This window comes from Hypomesus nipponensis, chromosome 3 (assembly GCF_054491055.1).
Source record: "Hypomesus nipponensis isolate SF chromosome 3, ASM5449105v1, whole genome shotgun sequence".
NCBI lineage: Eukaryota > Metazoa > Chordata > Actinopteri > Osmeriformes > Osmeridae > Hypomesus > Hypomesus nipponensis.
Genome location: NC_140363.1, coordinates 6,975,961 through 6,992,778, shown reverse-complemented (window position 1 = coordinate 6,992,778; position 16,818 = coordinate 6,975,961). Strand labels below are relative to the sequence as shown.

General features: G+C 49.8%; 1 protein-coding gene across 12 annotated transcripts in view; it reads right to left on the bottom strand.

Moving 5' to 3' along the window:
* Positions 1-16,818, bottom strand: part of bltp1 (bridge-like lipid transfer protein family member 1) — a 51,462-nt gene that overhangs the window by 19,718 nt on the left and 14,926 nt on the right. For 10 of the 12 annotated variants that reach the window (XM_084674609.1, XM_084674530.1, XM_084674546.1 and 7 more), the window contains exons 24-54: positions 16,345-16,464; positions 15,753-16,096; positions 14,846-15,099; positions 14,468-14,714; positions 13,785-14,276; positions 13,209-13,482; positions 12,726-12,863; positions 12,505-12,575; positions 12,144-12,314; positions 11,766-11,886; positions 11,463-11,612; positions 10,893-11,020; positions 10,470-10,672; positions 9,938-10,135; positions 9,568-9,779; positions 9,099-9,250; positions 8,239-8,389; positions 7,987-8,139; positions 7,497-7,737; positions 7,142-7,290; positions 6,718-6,943; positions 6,014-6,175; positions 5,650-5,834; positions 4,830-5,005; positions 3,693-4,275; positions 3,360-3,558; positions 2,582-2,845; positions 2,190-2,283; positions 1,604-1,654; positions 567-773; positions 106-341 (exon numbers count right to left, since the gene is read on the bottom strand). In XM_084674609.1, coding sequence (XP_084530735.1) covers positions 106-341; positions 567-773; positions 1,604-1,654; positions 2,190-2,283; positions 2,582-2,845; positions 3,360-3,558; positions 3,693-4,275; positions 4,830-5,005; positions 5,650-5,834; positions 6,014-6,175; positions 6,718-6,943; positions 7,142-7,290; positions 7,497-7,737; positions 7,987-8,139; positions 8,239-8,389; positions 9,099-9,250; positions 9,568-9,779; positions 9,938-10,135; positions 10,470-10,672; positions 10,893-11,020; positions 11,463-11,612; positions 11,766-11,886; positions 12,144-12,314; positions 12,505-12,575; positions 12,726-12,863; positions 13,209-13,482; positions 13,785-14,276; positions 14,468-14,714; positions 14,846-15,099; positions 15,753-16,096; positions 16,345-16,464 — 6,352 coding nt within the window. The remainder of the gene's footprint in view (positions 1-105; positions 342-566; positions 774-1,603; positions 1,655-2,189; positions 2,284-2,581; positions 2,846-3,359; positions 3,559-3,692; positions 4,276-4,829; positions 5,006-5,649; positions 5,835-6,013; positions 6,176-6,717; positions 6,944-7,141; positions 7,291-7,496; positions 7,738-7,986; positions 8,140-8,238; positions 8,390-9,098; positions 9,251-9,567; positions 9,780-9,937; positions 10,136-10,469; positions 10,673-10,892; positions 11,021-11,462; positions 11,613-11,765; positions 11,887-12,143; positions 12,315-12,504; positions 12,576-12,725; positions 12,864-13,208; positions 13,483-13,784; positions 14,277-14,467; positions 14,715-14,845; positions 15,100-15,752; positions 16,097-16,344; positions 16,465-16,818) is intronic. The other 2 variants (XM_084674553.1, XM_084674594.1) reach the window with 1 other exon arrangement.

Sequence of the window (16,818 nt, the reverse complement as noted above, 5' to 3'; positions counted from 1 at the left end):
TGCAACAACATAAACTTGGTAACACTGGTAAATGTGCATGGTAATGAAACCTAAATCAAAAGCAGGTTTTTCCAAGTCACGAAAACATGCACGATATAGGCCCACCCGTCATGCCGTGACTCTTCATGCGACCCATCTTGTACTCGGCTTTGAGGGAGGGAAGCAGCGCGGCTCCGATGGTGATGCCGTCCATCATGGCGCTGAACTTGAGCACGATGGGTTTCTTCTCCAGGCCCTCGGGCAGCTGGGGGAACTCGTTGGCCTCCACTGGGGTCTGGTTGATGCTGGAGCTTTTGTCTGACGGCTGAGGGGTGGGGGTGTCCTCTCGGTTAGGTGGTGGACTAAAACCCCCCCAAAAAGGACACACGTTTGTATCTGTCTTGACATTTGAACTTGAGAACACCCACACTAAAACAATGAACGAATTACAGAGAATTAAGATGTTGGACCGTGGCATTTCATGTCAACCATATTTCTCGGAAATAATTGGATGATTGAGAAGAGCGTGGGGGGGGGGGGGGGGGGGATTAACAGGGTGGCTATCCTCTGATTCTGCAGTGACTCACATGCTGGCTGGCTGGCGGATGAGGTCGGAGATCTGTTTGGAGAGCTGGTGGGAGCTGCGGACCATCATGCTGTGCAGCGTGGCCGGATGCTGGGGGATGTTGATCATGACGGCGCCCACGTTGAACACGGCAGCGTTGTTGGTCCGCAGGCCGCGCTGGGCACTGTAGAGGGCCTGCGACTTAGCGATGTTGCATTTCACCACGGTTCTGAAACGAAGGGAGGGCTGTCAGGGCTGTGGAGGGGAAGCCTGGGATCGATCACAGAGATCGACATGCAGTGGACGCGAAAATATGAATATAAACGGATTTTACCCAAACCTTTGTGCACTGTTGGTAGAGTTGTGACTTGACACTAATTGAACATGTTGCACTATCACAGCCCATGTAATAAAATGCACTACTACATTTTAATTTCAATTAATCAATATGATCTGAACTGGCTGTACCATAATTTCAAAATGTTCATTTGAAAAAACTGAATAGATTAATTTAATGTCCTTTCTTAGACTGCTCTGATTGGATATGACAAACTAGTCCTATTACCAGTATTTTATAGTATGCACAGAGAGGAAAGCAGAAAAGTGAGAAAGGGATAGTTTAACAGTAAGCTGGCCCAAAATATGAATTAAAGGCAGGGTAAGCAAGGTTGTTGAAAGGCACTTTTGAAATAAACTACACATCCTGATAGCAACCAATGACTGGATGGCATTCGGACCAAATGCAATGATTGTATTGGCTACTTGTCTGTCTGTCTATTTGTCTGTCTACCTCCCAGCAGTAGTCAGTGTTGCCAATGTTCATGTGTTTTGGGGGAGTGGCTTGAATCCTTTTAAACTCAAGCTAATGTTGCAAAACGTGCTTACCATGCCTGTAAGACTAATCTAGCGATTACAGCTGCCCCAAACAGAGCACACATTGAAACAGTGTTCTTGCTGTGCTGGTCTACATTCCGACACAGAATGACCACACAAGGTCCTTGCCAATGCTAAATAGACTAGGTCAGATGCAAATCTGAAATGTGTAATAGCAGAACATACAGAAATTCTTGTTTGGCTGTGCTGGTAGGAGATGTAGGGAAATCCTCCAGTCTTTGCAAGTAGGCGAAAGAGGAAAGGCAGGGAAAAGTAAAACAAGAGAGCAAACGAGAAGTGAGAAGTCACACAGAAAAAATATCTTGAACAATTGGCTTGAACAACTGCACTCGATGAAATTGCGGCGTTAAAGCATACTACAAGCAGCTTTTTAGATGCCATGTGATTATCATCAGATACGTTGAGTAACTCAATTATTCAGATAAAAGAAGAGAACAGAATAACATACAATAGGTTTGGAAAAGGCCAGTGTTAATGATGAGTATCACTATCAACCTTTAGAGGAAAAAGAAAAAGACCAAAGCTGCAAAGATTTACGGAAAAAATACCAATATTCTGTCGTTGTTTGGCAGGCTTTAGCCATCCATTGTGGAAGACATATTACTAATAGCAAGCTTACATGAGAACATACTAACTAGTATCCAATGCCTAGTTCTCTTGATTAGTGAATAATGTAAGCACACAGGAAATCTACATTTCTTCCACACCATGCAGTAAGGATCAAATCAACCACTTCACTTCAAGTACTTACTGGATGTCAGGTGTTATTCCCTCCAGCAAAACGATGTTAACGCCTCCGATGTGAGCCGACGCGCACGTCTCTGTCATCTTCTGGTGCAATATGTCTGGAGATGCAGGAGTCGTGTTGCAGTGGGGGATTTGTAAACACCATACAATGCAATATTCCAAAGCAACCATGATGAATATGTTGATAACTTGAATGTCCACAAATCGTCAGAGATAAGATAAGAGGAATATTCGCTTCATATAACGCCCTTTAATGCTCTTTGTTTCCAATTCCGTAATTTTCTTAAATCGCCGTTATCTCAAAGAGAGAAATATTTGGGGGATTGAATGTTGAAAATATTTAATTGGAGTCATCAAAAAGGGCCTAGAACTGAATGGGGCCTAGAACTGACTCACCTTTCATTTTCTCCTTGAGAGTGAAACTGCCGTGGATCTTCTTCAGCTCCGCCTCCATGGTGAGGCCCCCGATGTCGGCCTCCAGGTGGGTGCGGTTGACCATGCCGATCCCAAACACGATCAGGGTCACGTGCTGTGGCTCGGAGCTCACCAGGCTGCGCCGACGCCCCCCGGCCCCGGAGGGCTTGTTGGGGGTGGTGGGATCCTGCTGCTCGTTCTCATAGATCACGCGACACAGAGGCTCAGACGGGCTGCGGCCGCCATCTGTCAGGACACGCACAGGGGAGGAAGAGACATCTGGGGGTCAGATGGCTGGGCGGTAAGGGAATTGGGCTGTTCATCAGAAGGTTGCTGGTTTGATTCCCGGCCGTGCGGAATGACGTTGTGTCCTTGGGCAAGGCACTTTACTCTACTTTCCTCGGGGGGGAATGTCCCTGTACTTGCTGTAAGTCGCTCTGGATAAGAGCCTCTGCTAAATGTAACAGACATGAATGTCATAGCACTGGAATGAGAAATTAATGGTAATAGTTGAAATCCCAGATTGGGTGGATATTTAAAGATAATTGTGTGAGTCAGTGCACGGCAGGCATAATAGGCTTAATTTGTCTCTGACGAGAGAAGAAACATAGAAGACCCATATTCTGCTTCTTCCAATCTGCCTTACTTGGACATTGAAATAGCTGGACCCACAAAGCTCTCCCAGCTGGCAAAGACAGACGAGAGGTAAATAGGACGGACGCAAAGAGGAGGGAGGGAAGGAAACCCGAGACTTCCGCACCTGAGAGGCAGTTCTCAGGGGAACTCTTCTCCAAGATGCCGGTGGGATCGGAGATGAGGGAGTAGAAATTGAGCAGCTTGTACATATTCTGCCAGCACTCGGCCGAAGGCTCGCTCTGTTCCGACACCGTGATGGAGTCCGAGTCGTCCATCTGGATGGCCATGTGGTCCGCCACGTCCCGTGAGCCCTTCCTCGAGACCTGAGAGGAGTGACGCAAATGATAATAAAAAAGGACTGAACCACAGAAAAATGATGACCTTTAAATACAACCGTTCATTTGACCATTTCCCCTTGCTTTGTTCCTGTGCGCGGGTGCCATTCCTTCAAACGTACCTTGGACGTGCGTCGCTCCGAGCGTCCCAGAGAGGTCCTTCCTCTCGGCTCCCTCCTCCCCAGTGTGTCAGCCCCCGACGGGGGGCCGTTGGATGGCAAACCTCCACCCACCCCTCGGCCTCCTTCTCCGGCCCCCATCCCCCTCTTGCTCTTCTGGGTAGCCCCGCTCCGCCCCGCCCCGTTCAGGCTGCCCCTGGAACTCCGGCTGAAGTCCGACGACCTGAAGTGCCGATAAGGGCGCGCCTTGAAGGTGGGCGTGGGCGAGGCCGAGCCGGCTGTGTAGCGGCTGAGCTTGATGTCGGTCTGCGTGGCCTTGATGTCGTCGATCATGGTGCTGAACTGGTGGATGAGGCGCACCAGAGCCATGTCCACGCGCTGGCTGATGGCCTGGCACGCCATGGTGAAGTCGCAGTGGAACGTGTTGTAATGGCGGCGGTTGAGGTCGTGGAAGGAGAGGGGCGCGGCGGCGGCGGAGCCCGGCGGAGCGCTGGTGGAGTTCTCCATGACGACGGCGTTCAGGCTGAACGTCTCGATGAGGAGGGCGGGCTTGAACTCCAACGGAGGGAGGTTTACCATGCCTTTTCTGCACCGACAACGTGGTGGGGTGGGAGAACGAGAGAAACGGAGGAATTATACAGCAGTGAGCCTAGAAACGGGTTTGGCAGTCGTCTCTTTGTACATTAAATGTATTTTGCAGAATGACACTGCAAATCTCCCACTCCACTCTACATGATTTCCAATTCCTGTCTGCTTATGAATTCACTATCTACAGTACCTCCATTAATAGTCTACAAACTGACTATTTTCAGTGGGTCATTCAAGCAAAAATGACAGATTTCTTCATAAAATAACAGACAAAAGAATTCTGACCAAATGCATTGACGGGACGGGCTACTTGCCTGTCTTCCTCCCTCCTGACAGAAGACAGACATGTTCATGTGTTTAGGGGGAGGGGGTTAGAAGGGGGGGGTGGTGGGATATTTGGGGTTGGAAACTTCCAAACTCAAACTAAAATCGCTAGTTTCGTACAACTTACCCTGCTTTTAAACTCAACTGTCTTAAAACAAAAGGGCCCATTGTCTCTGGGTGAATACTAATGGATTCCTCCAGTCATAAACTATTCCTAATAACCGTTACCTTTTCAAGCGCTTGTTTTTTCGCTCCTTGGATGTGTCAGAGTCAACAATGTCTGCCCGGAGACACTCCAGAGTGCCGGAGAAGGAGAGGTGCTCTCCAAAGTACATCTTGTAGCTGAGGGGAGTCGTGTCCTGGGCCTGGATCCCTGTGTGACTCAGAAGAGGCTTGAACACCACCTGGCAAACAAAAGACGAAGAATGCAGAGAAGGTGTGGGTGACAAAGGAAAGGAAAAGAGAAACAGAGGATCAAGAAGAGGAAAGACAGCCTTACGTGTATCATGTGTTTTAAAGATATATTTAACATATATTCAATGGACACCCTCATAAGCAGGCAGTCCGATAGAATAAAAGTCCCAAAGTATGTACTATGTACTATGTTCACATAGTTGATTCCGGTGATGAATGGAAACACAAAAACAACTTAAGCCAATGCCTTATTGAAAGTAAGGACATCCTCAGAACAACTCAAATCTAACTATCATAAAACTATCATACTAGACTAGACATAATAAACGCAAAAGAGAAAAGCAGGAAAAACTCTTGACAACAATGAATACAACTTCCTTTGTCCTACGGGGACGTTTTTACAACAAAAACTCAAACATTCATCTTTATAATAGTTCCGACCGCAATCCAGAATGTAATCAATTGAAACAAAAGTGGCTATTATGTTGCCATTCTCCTCCTGGGCGGCATTTCCGTCCGAAAAAGTCCGACCATCGATCGAAATGTCAGCGGTCCACTCCACGGAGCAAGTGGAATACGCAGGCAATACGAGCAAGAACTGCCCGTGGGTCCCCGAAGCTCTCCCCCGGCGTACCTGTGCGTCCGCCAGCTGGACGGCTGCAGGACACTGGTTCCCCTCCTCCACATCGGCCATGTCGTCCTGGCTGGTGCTGTGCTGGGAGTGCTGGGAGTGGGTGCCGTCCAGCGTGTTCTGGTCGCTGGACAGCACCGTGTTGAAGTCCGACGCGGAGGGGATGGTGGGCAGGTTACAGGTGCCACCTGAGGGGGCGACAGGAGAAGAAGGTTCCTTAAAAAAAGAACCTTACGTGCCTGTATGTGAAAGAGCCCAACGCGGGAAATAATCGTCTGCTTTGCATTTAGGGGGCGAATCGTATTGAATCGTGCCCTTGTTGGAATCGAACAGCGTCGATGCAATGTTGACACGGCGCAGCCTTTACCTGTGTGCAAGCTGTTGTGCTGGGACCTGTTGACAGGGGACTCCTGGGTAACGCCCACCCCCCGGTTGCCGACGGCATTGGACATCCAGTTGTAGAAGCTCACCGAGGATGGCTCTGACAACAGGGGGTGTTCTGTCAGCATATCAGTACCTAGACTGTTTCCTACAGTGGTGAGCGAGAGAGAAAAGTCCGACAAAGTTCAAGTTAATGTTTCACTCCGTCTGATCAATCTGTGGGAAACAGGCACACTTGGAGGTCTCTTTTGGGGCGCACTGCCCTCGCATCGCTCACTCTTTCAAGTAACCCACTAGCAATTTTTTCCAATATCTGAGCAATTTAAAACTGCTGTGGGCAGAGACAAGGCTATGATCTTCAAGCTCCTGTTGGCTTTACAATGAACCTGACACTCAATTTCACTGATCTGCAGAAAAATGCTACCCACAGGATAGCAAAAGGCCAAGATTTAGTCTAAAGTAAAAGTATCTTCCTGTCTGTTCCGGAGGGGGATTTATCACATTCGAACAAGACACGTCTGTCTCGTTAGTGTTCGGTTGTGAGAACACCAGGCATTCCTGCTGGTGTGAAATTCTGTGTGCCCAAAAAGCCGGTCCGCATTTCAGAGTCTGTATCACGAGTGAGTGATTTGTTTTTGAATTTGACTTATTTTATTATGGCACTCCAAGTAGCCCGTTAGCATGCGTTACCTGCGCGTGTGAGAGAGTTGCTCTTGGCGTTGGCGGTGGGCTCGTTTCTCTGCGGCGTCCCTTCCAGCAGGTTGTGGAGGCTGGGAAAGCTGCCCGTCAGATAGCTGAGCAGGCTCTCCTTCCGGGGGCTGTCCTTGGCCGGCAGGGCCCCTCGGCTGACGTGGGCTGGAGAGTCGGCAGCGGTGTCCCCGCTCGTGTAGCTCAGAGACTGGTAGGGGTGGGAGCCCTGGGGGGGAACGCACACGCACACGCACACAGAGATACAGCAGCCAATGGACACAGAGACACACACACAGACAGTGTCATACAGATTTCAATGGAGACAATCCATGTGCTGCAATGAATGTATTATTTAGCCAATATAGGCAAACAGGTTCAACCGTTATTCGAGTTTCCACACACTTCAACACACAAACACACACACCTTAATTTTGAGTCCAGATTCATTGTGCGTGTGAGACTTAGAGAGCTTCCTCATTATCTCAACACCGCTGACGGGTCCAGACTTTTCGGCCGTGGGCGGTGGTTTACTGCAGGCTCCATCCAGCAGCATGGTGTGTTCACTTACAGTGGCTAGGGAACAGCAGTAAAACGTTTATGAAAGACATAACATTTGCATCAAGGCTTTTTATTTATTTATCGCTCACTAAACATTAGTAATTGAAATGGGGGTTAGGGGGGAGATGAGTGGGGGTCGGCATTACATCAACAACGATGCCATTAAAGACACTCTGGACTTGGTGTTGTGCTTTCATTCCCGCCACAAAAGCGGGACATACCCGCGTCAAACTCGAACTCTGCCCCGTCTGCACTGGTGTCGCTCTGCAGGGCGGCCCCGTTGTCCAGGCCCTGTCCCAGGTCTGGCAGGTTGGGCAGAGGCTCCTTGGGCTTGGGCAGCTGGTTGGGCCTCATCAGGCCAATGGCCTTGAAGCCCTGGGTCACCACGATGAACTTCATCCACTGCCTGGCCAGGGCCACCAGACCTTTCTTTAAGGTCACCAAGGCGGGCAGGCCATCGTTCTGGAGGAGGGGGTTCAATGAGAGTTAAGAGTTGCTGAAGTTTTGAAGGGAAAGAAATGCCATATCAGTGGTGCTGGCTACAACATTTTAAATATATTTAATGTTCCGACTTGTTGCTTGATCAACTGTTAGTGATGGGAATTATCCAACGTTATCAACTCTCAATTACAACCTTATCAGACAAGCAGGAGTAGTGGCGGAGAGTATATTTGATAATACTTCTTATACCATATATGAGCTTTATCTCACCATCGTGGCCTCCTCTATGACAGAGTAGTTGGCCTGCTGCAGGTAGCGGTACAGGATGTTGCACAGCATGCAGGACGGATTCTCGTGGAGGTAGCGTGCTCGCTTGGTCACCCTGTTGTACTTACTTCGGATGGGAACGTGGATACTCTTTTTCTAGAAAGAAAGAAATGCAGCCAAAATAAGTCGAGGATTCGTCAAAACCCTCTTATGTTTCACATGTGTGTGTGTGCGCGTGTTTAAATCAAAGCTGACCTCCAGTGCTTCTGTCATGATGCAGCCCATGACTGCACACACTCGTAGTGTTCCCTCCATGTCCAGCTTGCGTAGGGAAGATTTGAGCTGGTCAATGGGGACAAGCCAGGCTCCAATAGCAGGGGTGGCAGTGCTCAGGAGGTTCAGTTGCCTAATGACAAGGGGGAGGGGGGGGGGGGGGGGGGTAAGGTTTTCCTCAAAAAGAAGTACAATAAAATACTCTGTACTTCAAAGTGTACTCAAAACATATACAGTTCCTGTTATTTCGACATTGCCACTTTAAATGCTTTTTAAGTCCACGTTTGTTGTCTTGGTGACCAGGCGTGCCCAAGCATGGACTCAGTTGCCCTGTCTGGAGCCCTGCCAACACCACAGCAGAACACTCAGGCTCAGGGCTAGTGGGCAGAGGTCCACCACAAATAGCACCACAGATGACCAGCATCCCTGTCAGCATCAACAAGGGCTGGACCTCGACAGAAATATCCTCTACGGAGACACCAGGTCACACACCGAGACGTTGTGCATTCCGGATGTTTCTTTAACACTTGGAGAGCCCTTACTGTGACGTAAACGGGCACGCTATTGGGGTGAGTATTAAATCAGACTTATGAGAATCCAGTGACTGAGTCAAGTGTGGATGAAGCAAGTCAACTTGCAGAGAGGAACGTACACTGTCCATAAACACTGGACCTCATGAGCCAGGAATTCACCGTGCCAAAAATGTGTCACCTGTGTCCTTGTGTGATGTTATGGTCAATAACTCCCCGTAGGCTCACTCGTGCACATATTCGCCTCTTGCAATTTTGTCTGTACAGTATTTACCGTCAGACTTCTGAATGCTTGTCGTGCTCGGAATGTACCTGGAGATGGCTTGGGAAGGAGAGTGGACATTGGTCGGGGCAGCAAAACTGAACCAGATCTCCTTGATAGTCAGTTTCATACTGCTGGAATCTGGGGGAGGCGGCATGAGGGGGAGATCCTTCTTCAGGTCATCAGACTCCACTCCTTCATCCTACAGGAGAAGTGGAGGAGTAAACGCATCAAACTTGGCACATTTAGGGGGGGGATCTTAAAAGGTACTATCAAGTGAATTCCTAAACGTTGGCCAATGGAGCCGGCCAACAAAATGGATTTAGAAATGTACCTTCAACAGATATTATTGTTTGATCATGAACACATTCATGACATGACACATTATTACTAAATGACATTCATATTAACATCTGAAGAATACATCAAAATGGATGCTTTGACACGAAACAGTGTCGACCTCTCGTGCCCCTAACTTGGCATAGCGTCACTTTGAACGACTGTGTTCCGGAAGCGTACTTGATCTTCCGAGTCCGAGTCGGCGTTGGCGTCTGAGGAGGGGCTGGCTGCGTCGTTCTGCAGGTTGTCGTCCGACACGTCCGTGCTGTAGCCGCTCCCAGTCTGCGAGCCCGACGAGCCGTTGGACTTGGACACGCCGGTGTTGCCGCCGGCGTCCGAGCGACCCATCACGCCAAACGCGCTGTAAAGCACGGCGCCAGATTGGCGGCCGCCTGCACGCAGACAGAAACGGACAGCTCGAATTCAGTTCGCCCACCTGGTCGGGTGTCCAGCTAGAAACATGTCACACACCGTTTTCGGAAAACTTTCCCTTGAAGAATATAGCCCTTTGGACGTTAGCGAACCGTTAAAGAGACTGCATGAACGTCACCTTTGACGGTGAGGTTCTCGATGCCGCACTCAAACATGATCCAGCCCCACTTCTCCAGAGAGGCTGTGCGGGCCAGCTCTGCCGCCGAGGCCTGCATCTCAGTCTCGTCCACCAGGGAAAACTCCTCCATCTCCTCCAGGCTGAACAGCACCTTGGACTTCTCAAAAGGGATGGCGGTGATGGCGCAGGTGCCTATGTCTAGATGAAAAGGGAGGTGGAAAAAACGACGTCAACATGGATGTGTGATATAGGCCTGCCCATAGTGAAAGGGACATGTTTACACTATCGCGAGTAGGTGCGTGTTGATTCTTCGTGAGATACTTTGTTGTACATTATCATATACTCAGCAACTGCTATTAATGCAACGCAAAAATGAATCCCCTCATTCCAGATATTCAACCCTTTGCTTAGTTGCCGTTTGCTCGTTTCGTCTTCGCCGTAAATCTGCAAACCGTGTCAAACTGTCAAACCGCCAAGCGTAAGGGTGAGGACAGGTACCCCCGTGCTGCACCCAAAGCCAAATCAAACCCACCAGTGGAGTCCAAGCCTCGGAGCTGACTGTGGATGCGGTGGATGTTGAGCCGGGCAGCGATCTCCTTGCCCTTCTCGATGCCGGCGTTGGAGCGCAGCGAGCCGGAGGACTGCGGCTGCATCTTGGTGGCCGAGGCGTACTTCTCAAACATGACGGAGGGGCGACCCTGCTCTGCCGCGTTGGGGTTCTCCTCTACAATACCCCTACACGCACGGGGGGGTGAAGAAGAGAGGTTTGGGACGTGGGTGTCGGAGGGATATGTTTGGGATGACTACGAGTGTGTGTGTGTGTGTGTTTCTGAGCAAGTTCTAACTATCCGTCCGTCCATCCATCTACCCATCTGTTGTTTCAAACGGTGCTGGGAATGAGTGGTGAGAAGGGAATGAAAGGTGTGCTTCAACCCGGTCTGGAGGACAGACTTACCTGTTCATACGGAACTGGGTGGCAATCCTGTCGAAGCACAGGGCCACCAGGGAGACGTGGGTGACATTCTTACTGGAGCTGGAGGGAGATCCCTCTTCTACAGAGGCCTGGAGGAGACACAGGTTCACCTGGGGGGGGGAAGAAGACGGACGTGACAGCTTTTACATCTCGTGATAAATAAGAAAAACGTCGGTCCTCTTCGAATCATTTCTTTGCTCATGTGCCACCGGATAAGCTGAATGAACTGTAGTTCTCATTTAACACAAAGAGCAGCCCCATGTACAGCAATGATACTAAATGTGTCAACTGCATAAAAGCAATGCGTCACCTCAAGTTCAGCTGAACTGTCAGCAGTAACAGTGTATTTCATCCACATTAAAGAAAGCTAACTTTACCCAATACCAAACTATTGGGTCTCTAAATATTCCAGTCCCTTTGGTGCACAAACTCCCCCAATGCTCATTCACAGGCAAGTAGTCTCTCTTTTATTCTGGAATGGTCTCTTTGACCCCTACCAAACCTCCAATCAGTGTAAAGAGTTAACTGTCTTCAAGCACTGCTTCCATTCACCTTGGGGATGGACACATTGGCTTGGAGTCCCTTGATCTTCACGTTGTCTGGTGGCTTGACGGACAGGTCAGTTTGGCCTGGTTGAGTGTTGCCTAACCCCGGGGTGGTACCCTCAGTCTTGGACAGCTTGTGCTCCTGTTTAGTTGTGCTCTACGCATGTGAGGGAGAACAGGAATGAGAGAAAGAACATCGGCATGCAGTCTTGATTTCCAGCTGCTCTAAAATGCAAAAACAGGAAGTGAGGTTTGCCTTGCACAATGTTTGAGAATCAAATACAAGTGTGGATTGTTGAGGTGAACTTACAGACTCAGTTACAGTAGACTTGCTGATCTGGTAGGCTTCGTTCAGGACTTTTCCGTGCAGGTCATCCAAAATGGAAGCAGGGTGGCGGATACTGGCATAGTGGACCATGGACTCAATGTACCTGGGGAGAAGGGAAAACGCTGGTAATGTTACTGAGCAAAATCAAATACTTTGGACAATGATGTCGTTGTTGAGTTGAGTTTGAGGGTAAAAAAAAAAAAGAAAAGAAAAGAAGTCTAACAAGCCGGTTGACTGCAAGCTATTTTGATACCAGTCGTCCATGAAAATGGCGCCTTTTCTACGGATGTCAAACAGCACGACTAACACAAACTCCCGATAGACCACTACAGTGGCTTGGTATCATTCGTAAAGACAAACCTGTCCAGCGCTTCAGCCACCAGAGGAGTGAGCACGACGTTGATGGCGCCCTTCACCTCCACGATAGCAGTAGTCCTGGTCTGGGCAAGAGGCTGCTCTGGTGTCCAGTCATCCGTGGTGGTGTCATCAGTGTGCTCCGTGGCCTTCTTATCCAGGGGGGTGTATGGGGGGCTGACACACAGATGGTACATCATGACAATGTACGCTGTGCAATGGAGACACGCTAACCCTACTATTCTCGAGCGTAGGCCTATGTGCCCAATTGAATTTACCCAGTATCACGTGTAAGGTTGGCATATGAAGCCTTTTTTAACTACAAAATGCAAAGAGAATGAGTGGGGGGGGGGAAAAAAAGTAATACCAGTTTGTATCTCCCATGAGTTGAACTCCTCTGTCTAGTAAAGAACTAGCGGACAGACCTGGTTTAACTACCTGTGAAACAATAATAAAGAACGGTGAAATAGTCGTTCCTCCAGCGGGGAAACACTGAAAGTTTCTGCCTACAATGAATTTTTTTGTATGTGCATCAAAGTAAGGTCTACAACATGCCAGGCAGCCCTTATCTTGGACGACAGGAAGTACCTTAAAACTAGGAACGGAAAGTTGATCAAAAGAGGCAGAGCTCTCCTCGCTGGTAGGTGTGTCAAGGTCCAGGGGGCGGTGCAGAGAGGACTTGGACGTCCTCTTATTGGTCGGCTGCTTGACGGACCAATTGGACACCTAATTTTAGGAAGATCGACATGTTCAATAACACAAATCCAATCTGGTTTGATTGAAAAGGGTTGAAATATGGAAAGAAAAGCATTACATATCATTATCACCGACAATATAAATATAAAAAATAAAATGCTTTAGATTTGTTTTGCTTTAGATCCCTGCAATATCACCATACAAAACACACTTTCACTTCTTTGTCCTTAGTTTCTTGCTGTCGGACTTACACATTCCTTACAAATGAACAGAACCCGATCAACAACAAAAAAAAGCACGACCCCTCTTATGACGTCAACGACGAACACCCCTGACGAAGCATCGTCCGCGACGGAACGTTTGCCGCCGCCTCACCTGGTAGTGGGCCATGTAGCTCTGGTAGCAGGCCATGACGTGCGGCTGTCGGGTCACGAGGCCCGGCTCGGCCGTCTTCTCCGCCTCGACGGAGCCCTCCTCCTCCATGGCCAGCGCCGACACGAAGGAGGCCTGCGAGGTGTGCCTGGGCATGGGCTGGGCGGGCAGCGGGGGCAGGACGGGCGGCATGGGCAGCGGCCGCGGCTCCGTGATGAGCTCGCCGTTCAGCACGTAGGTGAGGGGTCCCTCCACGCTGTGGTAGATGGAGCTGCGGCTGGGGGGCGCCAGGGCAAAGCGGGGGGGTTTTCATTTCAATGGCGTCATTCGTTAGTGATGAATTCGATTTAAATCGACAGGAGAAAACACTGAGGAACCCGCGTGCCGGGTGTCCTATCGAAAAGGTAGGGGTTTCGTTTAATACTGTCTGAAAGGATTCTTTTGGAAGACTGTCAAAATCTGTGTCTAAAGCCACCCTTGAAAAGAGCAACGTTGGTGTACCTCAGAGGGGACAAAAAAAAGACAAAATGATGTCACACAAGTGTACTGTGCATTTCAACAGTGTGGCCCACAACCAACCTGTAGTTCTCCATGTGATAGGGCTGCTGCTGGGGCTGTTGCATTTGCTGCCTCCTCTTCTTCTTACGGCCTGGGTAAGTCCCCGGACCTTCATCGGCACTGCTGATTGGCTCAAAGTCCTCCGCGGCGGAGAAGTAGGCCTCGCTGTCCGCCACGGACATACTGGAGTCAGCCGAGCGGTACTGGTGGAAGGTGTTGGAGTCTGCCGACGGCGTGAACGGGAAAGAGCCGTAGCTTCGACGCTGGCGCGGCGAGTCCAGGACGTTCTCGTCGCTACGCGAGACCTCGCTGCTGAACTGGACGCCGCCAGAGAGTGCTGGGGGCGGCTTGTCGGTGAAAACGGCGGCGGATAAGCTCTTGGTGCTGCCCAGCCTTCCAGACTGGACGGAGGACTGCCGTTTGAGGGGGGAGCGGAGGGGGGAGCGGAGGGAGGAGCGTTCCTGGGTGCTGTTGGGGGATATCGGGGAACCTTCTGGAACCTCTCCGAGGGTGCTGCGAGACGGACAAAATTGCAAGCGATGAGGTGTACGATACACAGTGCATGTGTGCGTCAATGTAATTGTTGTCGGTGCAGAAGGATGATATGGGTGGTATAAAACCTGCGTGCATGTTAAGGCTGTCAAAGTTAGTGAAATAATAAAAGCGGTGAAGCAAACTCCTTTGAATGCCAAAACATGACTCACTCTGCAGTGCTCTTGCCATTCACAGGGAACATGATTTCCTCAGTGCTGGGAGACGGGCTGTCCCTCTCTCCGGCCAGCAGGGGCAGCACTGCACTGGAGGAACTGTTTTCCTCTGAGGAAGAGGCTGAACTCTGGGAGCGCAGAGGCACTTGCAAGCTTAAGTGCTGACCTCGCCTTTCCGGCAGCTCAGGTGGGGGACCAGGGAGAACCGGAGAACAGTTTTCCTTCTTCAACCCTCCCCCCTTACCTAAGGGATTACCAGAATATGTGTTAATCCAGCTGAGAAATCAAACACTAAGAAGAAAGAGTTCAATCATATTTTCTGAACTCAAATCAACCGTTCAAACCGTAAGACTTCAAAATACAACAATTCCGTACCATCGCCGAGTTTGGGCAACTCCTTGGTGATGATCCACTCGCCAGGCTGCAACAGTGATTGGCCGTAGCACATGTCAGTATCGGTACTGGAGGATGAGAAGGCGGAGCTGGAGGAGGGGGTCATCTCCTCCAGTCTGAAGAAGTCCAGGCCAGCATTGGTGCCTCCAAAGAACCTGCAACCCCCCAGACAGCCACACCTGTTCCTGCTGCGCTTGTTCTTAGCAGCACCGTCATCAGGCCACAGGAACCATAACCTGAGATGAAAGGAGAGAGTCGAGGCAGAGTGAGTCAACAAAAACCCGTTTTTCATTTCCAAAAATGGAATGAGATTTTAGAGAGAGTTATGTTTTGTCCTCATGTTTGTGGTCTCTCACAGTTTTCAAAATCTTATAAGATTAAAAAAATTGTATACTGTGTCCCCAGCATAACATACAGGATACTGCAGCCCTTTAGAACCAGGATTTGACACCCCTGTGCTAGAGTCTACCAAGTCGTGACACACCTTCAGCTCTCAGTCCTCTGGCATTAAATGTGCCAGAGGATAAAGACTGGGGAATTAAAGGCAGTAGCTTCTTTAGTATAAAGCCCTTTCACATCAGAACACTAAGAACAGAGTTATTTGGAGCTAGGTATGGTATTGCAATGGATGGTGTTTACTTACATTGTCAACAGAGCACTTTTGGGTAAATCAGAGTTCAAAATAATGGAACCCCAACCAGAGTACGCAGTAAATGTCGTAAGAGCACATTACCTAGCCAATTTAGAGATTGGCTTTATGTGGTCACAGTAACCACTATTTATGACTAACCATCTATGCCAACATCCATACAATTGTAATGGGTTCTGGGAGATAAGATTGAATCCTTCCCTTTCTAAACGGACTGCTCAGTATCGAATGGGGATGTACCTTTTCCATTGGGCGTCGTGCAGCTCCAGAAACTTCCTCTGCACCTCGTGCTTGGCGGGGTGGTCGGCAGCCAGCGCCACGTCCGCCGTGATGAGGGCAAAGTTGACCGAGCCCGCCTCCAGCCAGTAGGAGCGGCGTAGCACGGGGGGCTGGCCTGGCCCCGACCCCTGACCTCCAGGGCCAAGGCGGGCTCCATCCATCTGCTGCTGGGGCGGCGGCTGCTGGGGCTGGGGCTGCTGCTGTTCGATGTACTGGTAGACGTGGACGTCCTGCACGACTGCACTGATGCCCTCTCCGACCGCCTGGTTGTGCAGGTTGCAGTTGGCGAGCCGGATTGCACCCGTCTCGGGAGGAAAGAGGGGTGCAGAGCAGGAGGGTAAGGCATTTCCATGTGCCAGGTATTGGCTTGCTTTGTGACCGTTAGTTGGGGTGTGAATGGGGTTCATTTTTGTGGGGGGTTGTGATTGTCATCGAAACAACCTGGCTATGTGTTTTCTCTTATTCATTGAGATCAGGCCCACAGGCATTCGTAACGTTGCGTCTTCCGCCACACCTCGGTTGAAAAGACTGCTATCAAGTTTCGAGCTTTTACCTTGATGTTGGCTGCACAGCCGTACTCTACTATAAATAGGTCTGCGCCGTCGACAGCGAGGCGCGTCATGGTGTACTTGAGCTCCTCTGACGTCCGACAGTTGCCTGGCAAACAGGCCATCTAGAACAGACAGACAGAGGACCGTTGAGCATGTAAGACTCCACTGGCATCATACAGCATCGGCGCTCTGCCACGTAGATACATGCACTGTCATGACTGTGGTAAGAGAAACCACGTCATGTCTTGACCGACTATGCCCGTCTGGTCCAAACCGGCAGTTCTGCCGTGTCACTGTTTTGGCAGCTTACGAGACAGCAACAGCATATTAGGCCGGTGGTCATCACGTTTTGGCTCATCGGGGTTTATGCATGAATAAACTTCTCACACACACACACACACACACACACACACGTGGTCAGAACACTAATTAGATACCGAGGTATAGTGAACATGACCCGTTCTGCTCATTCAGAT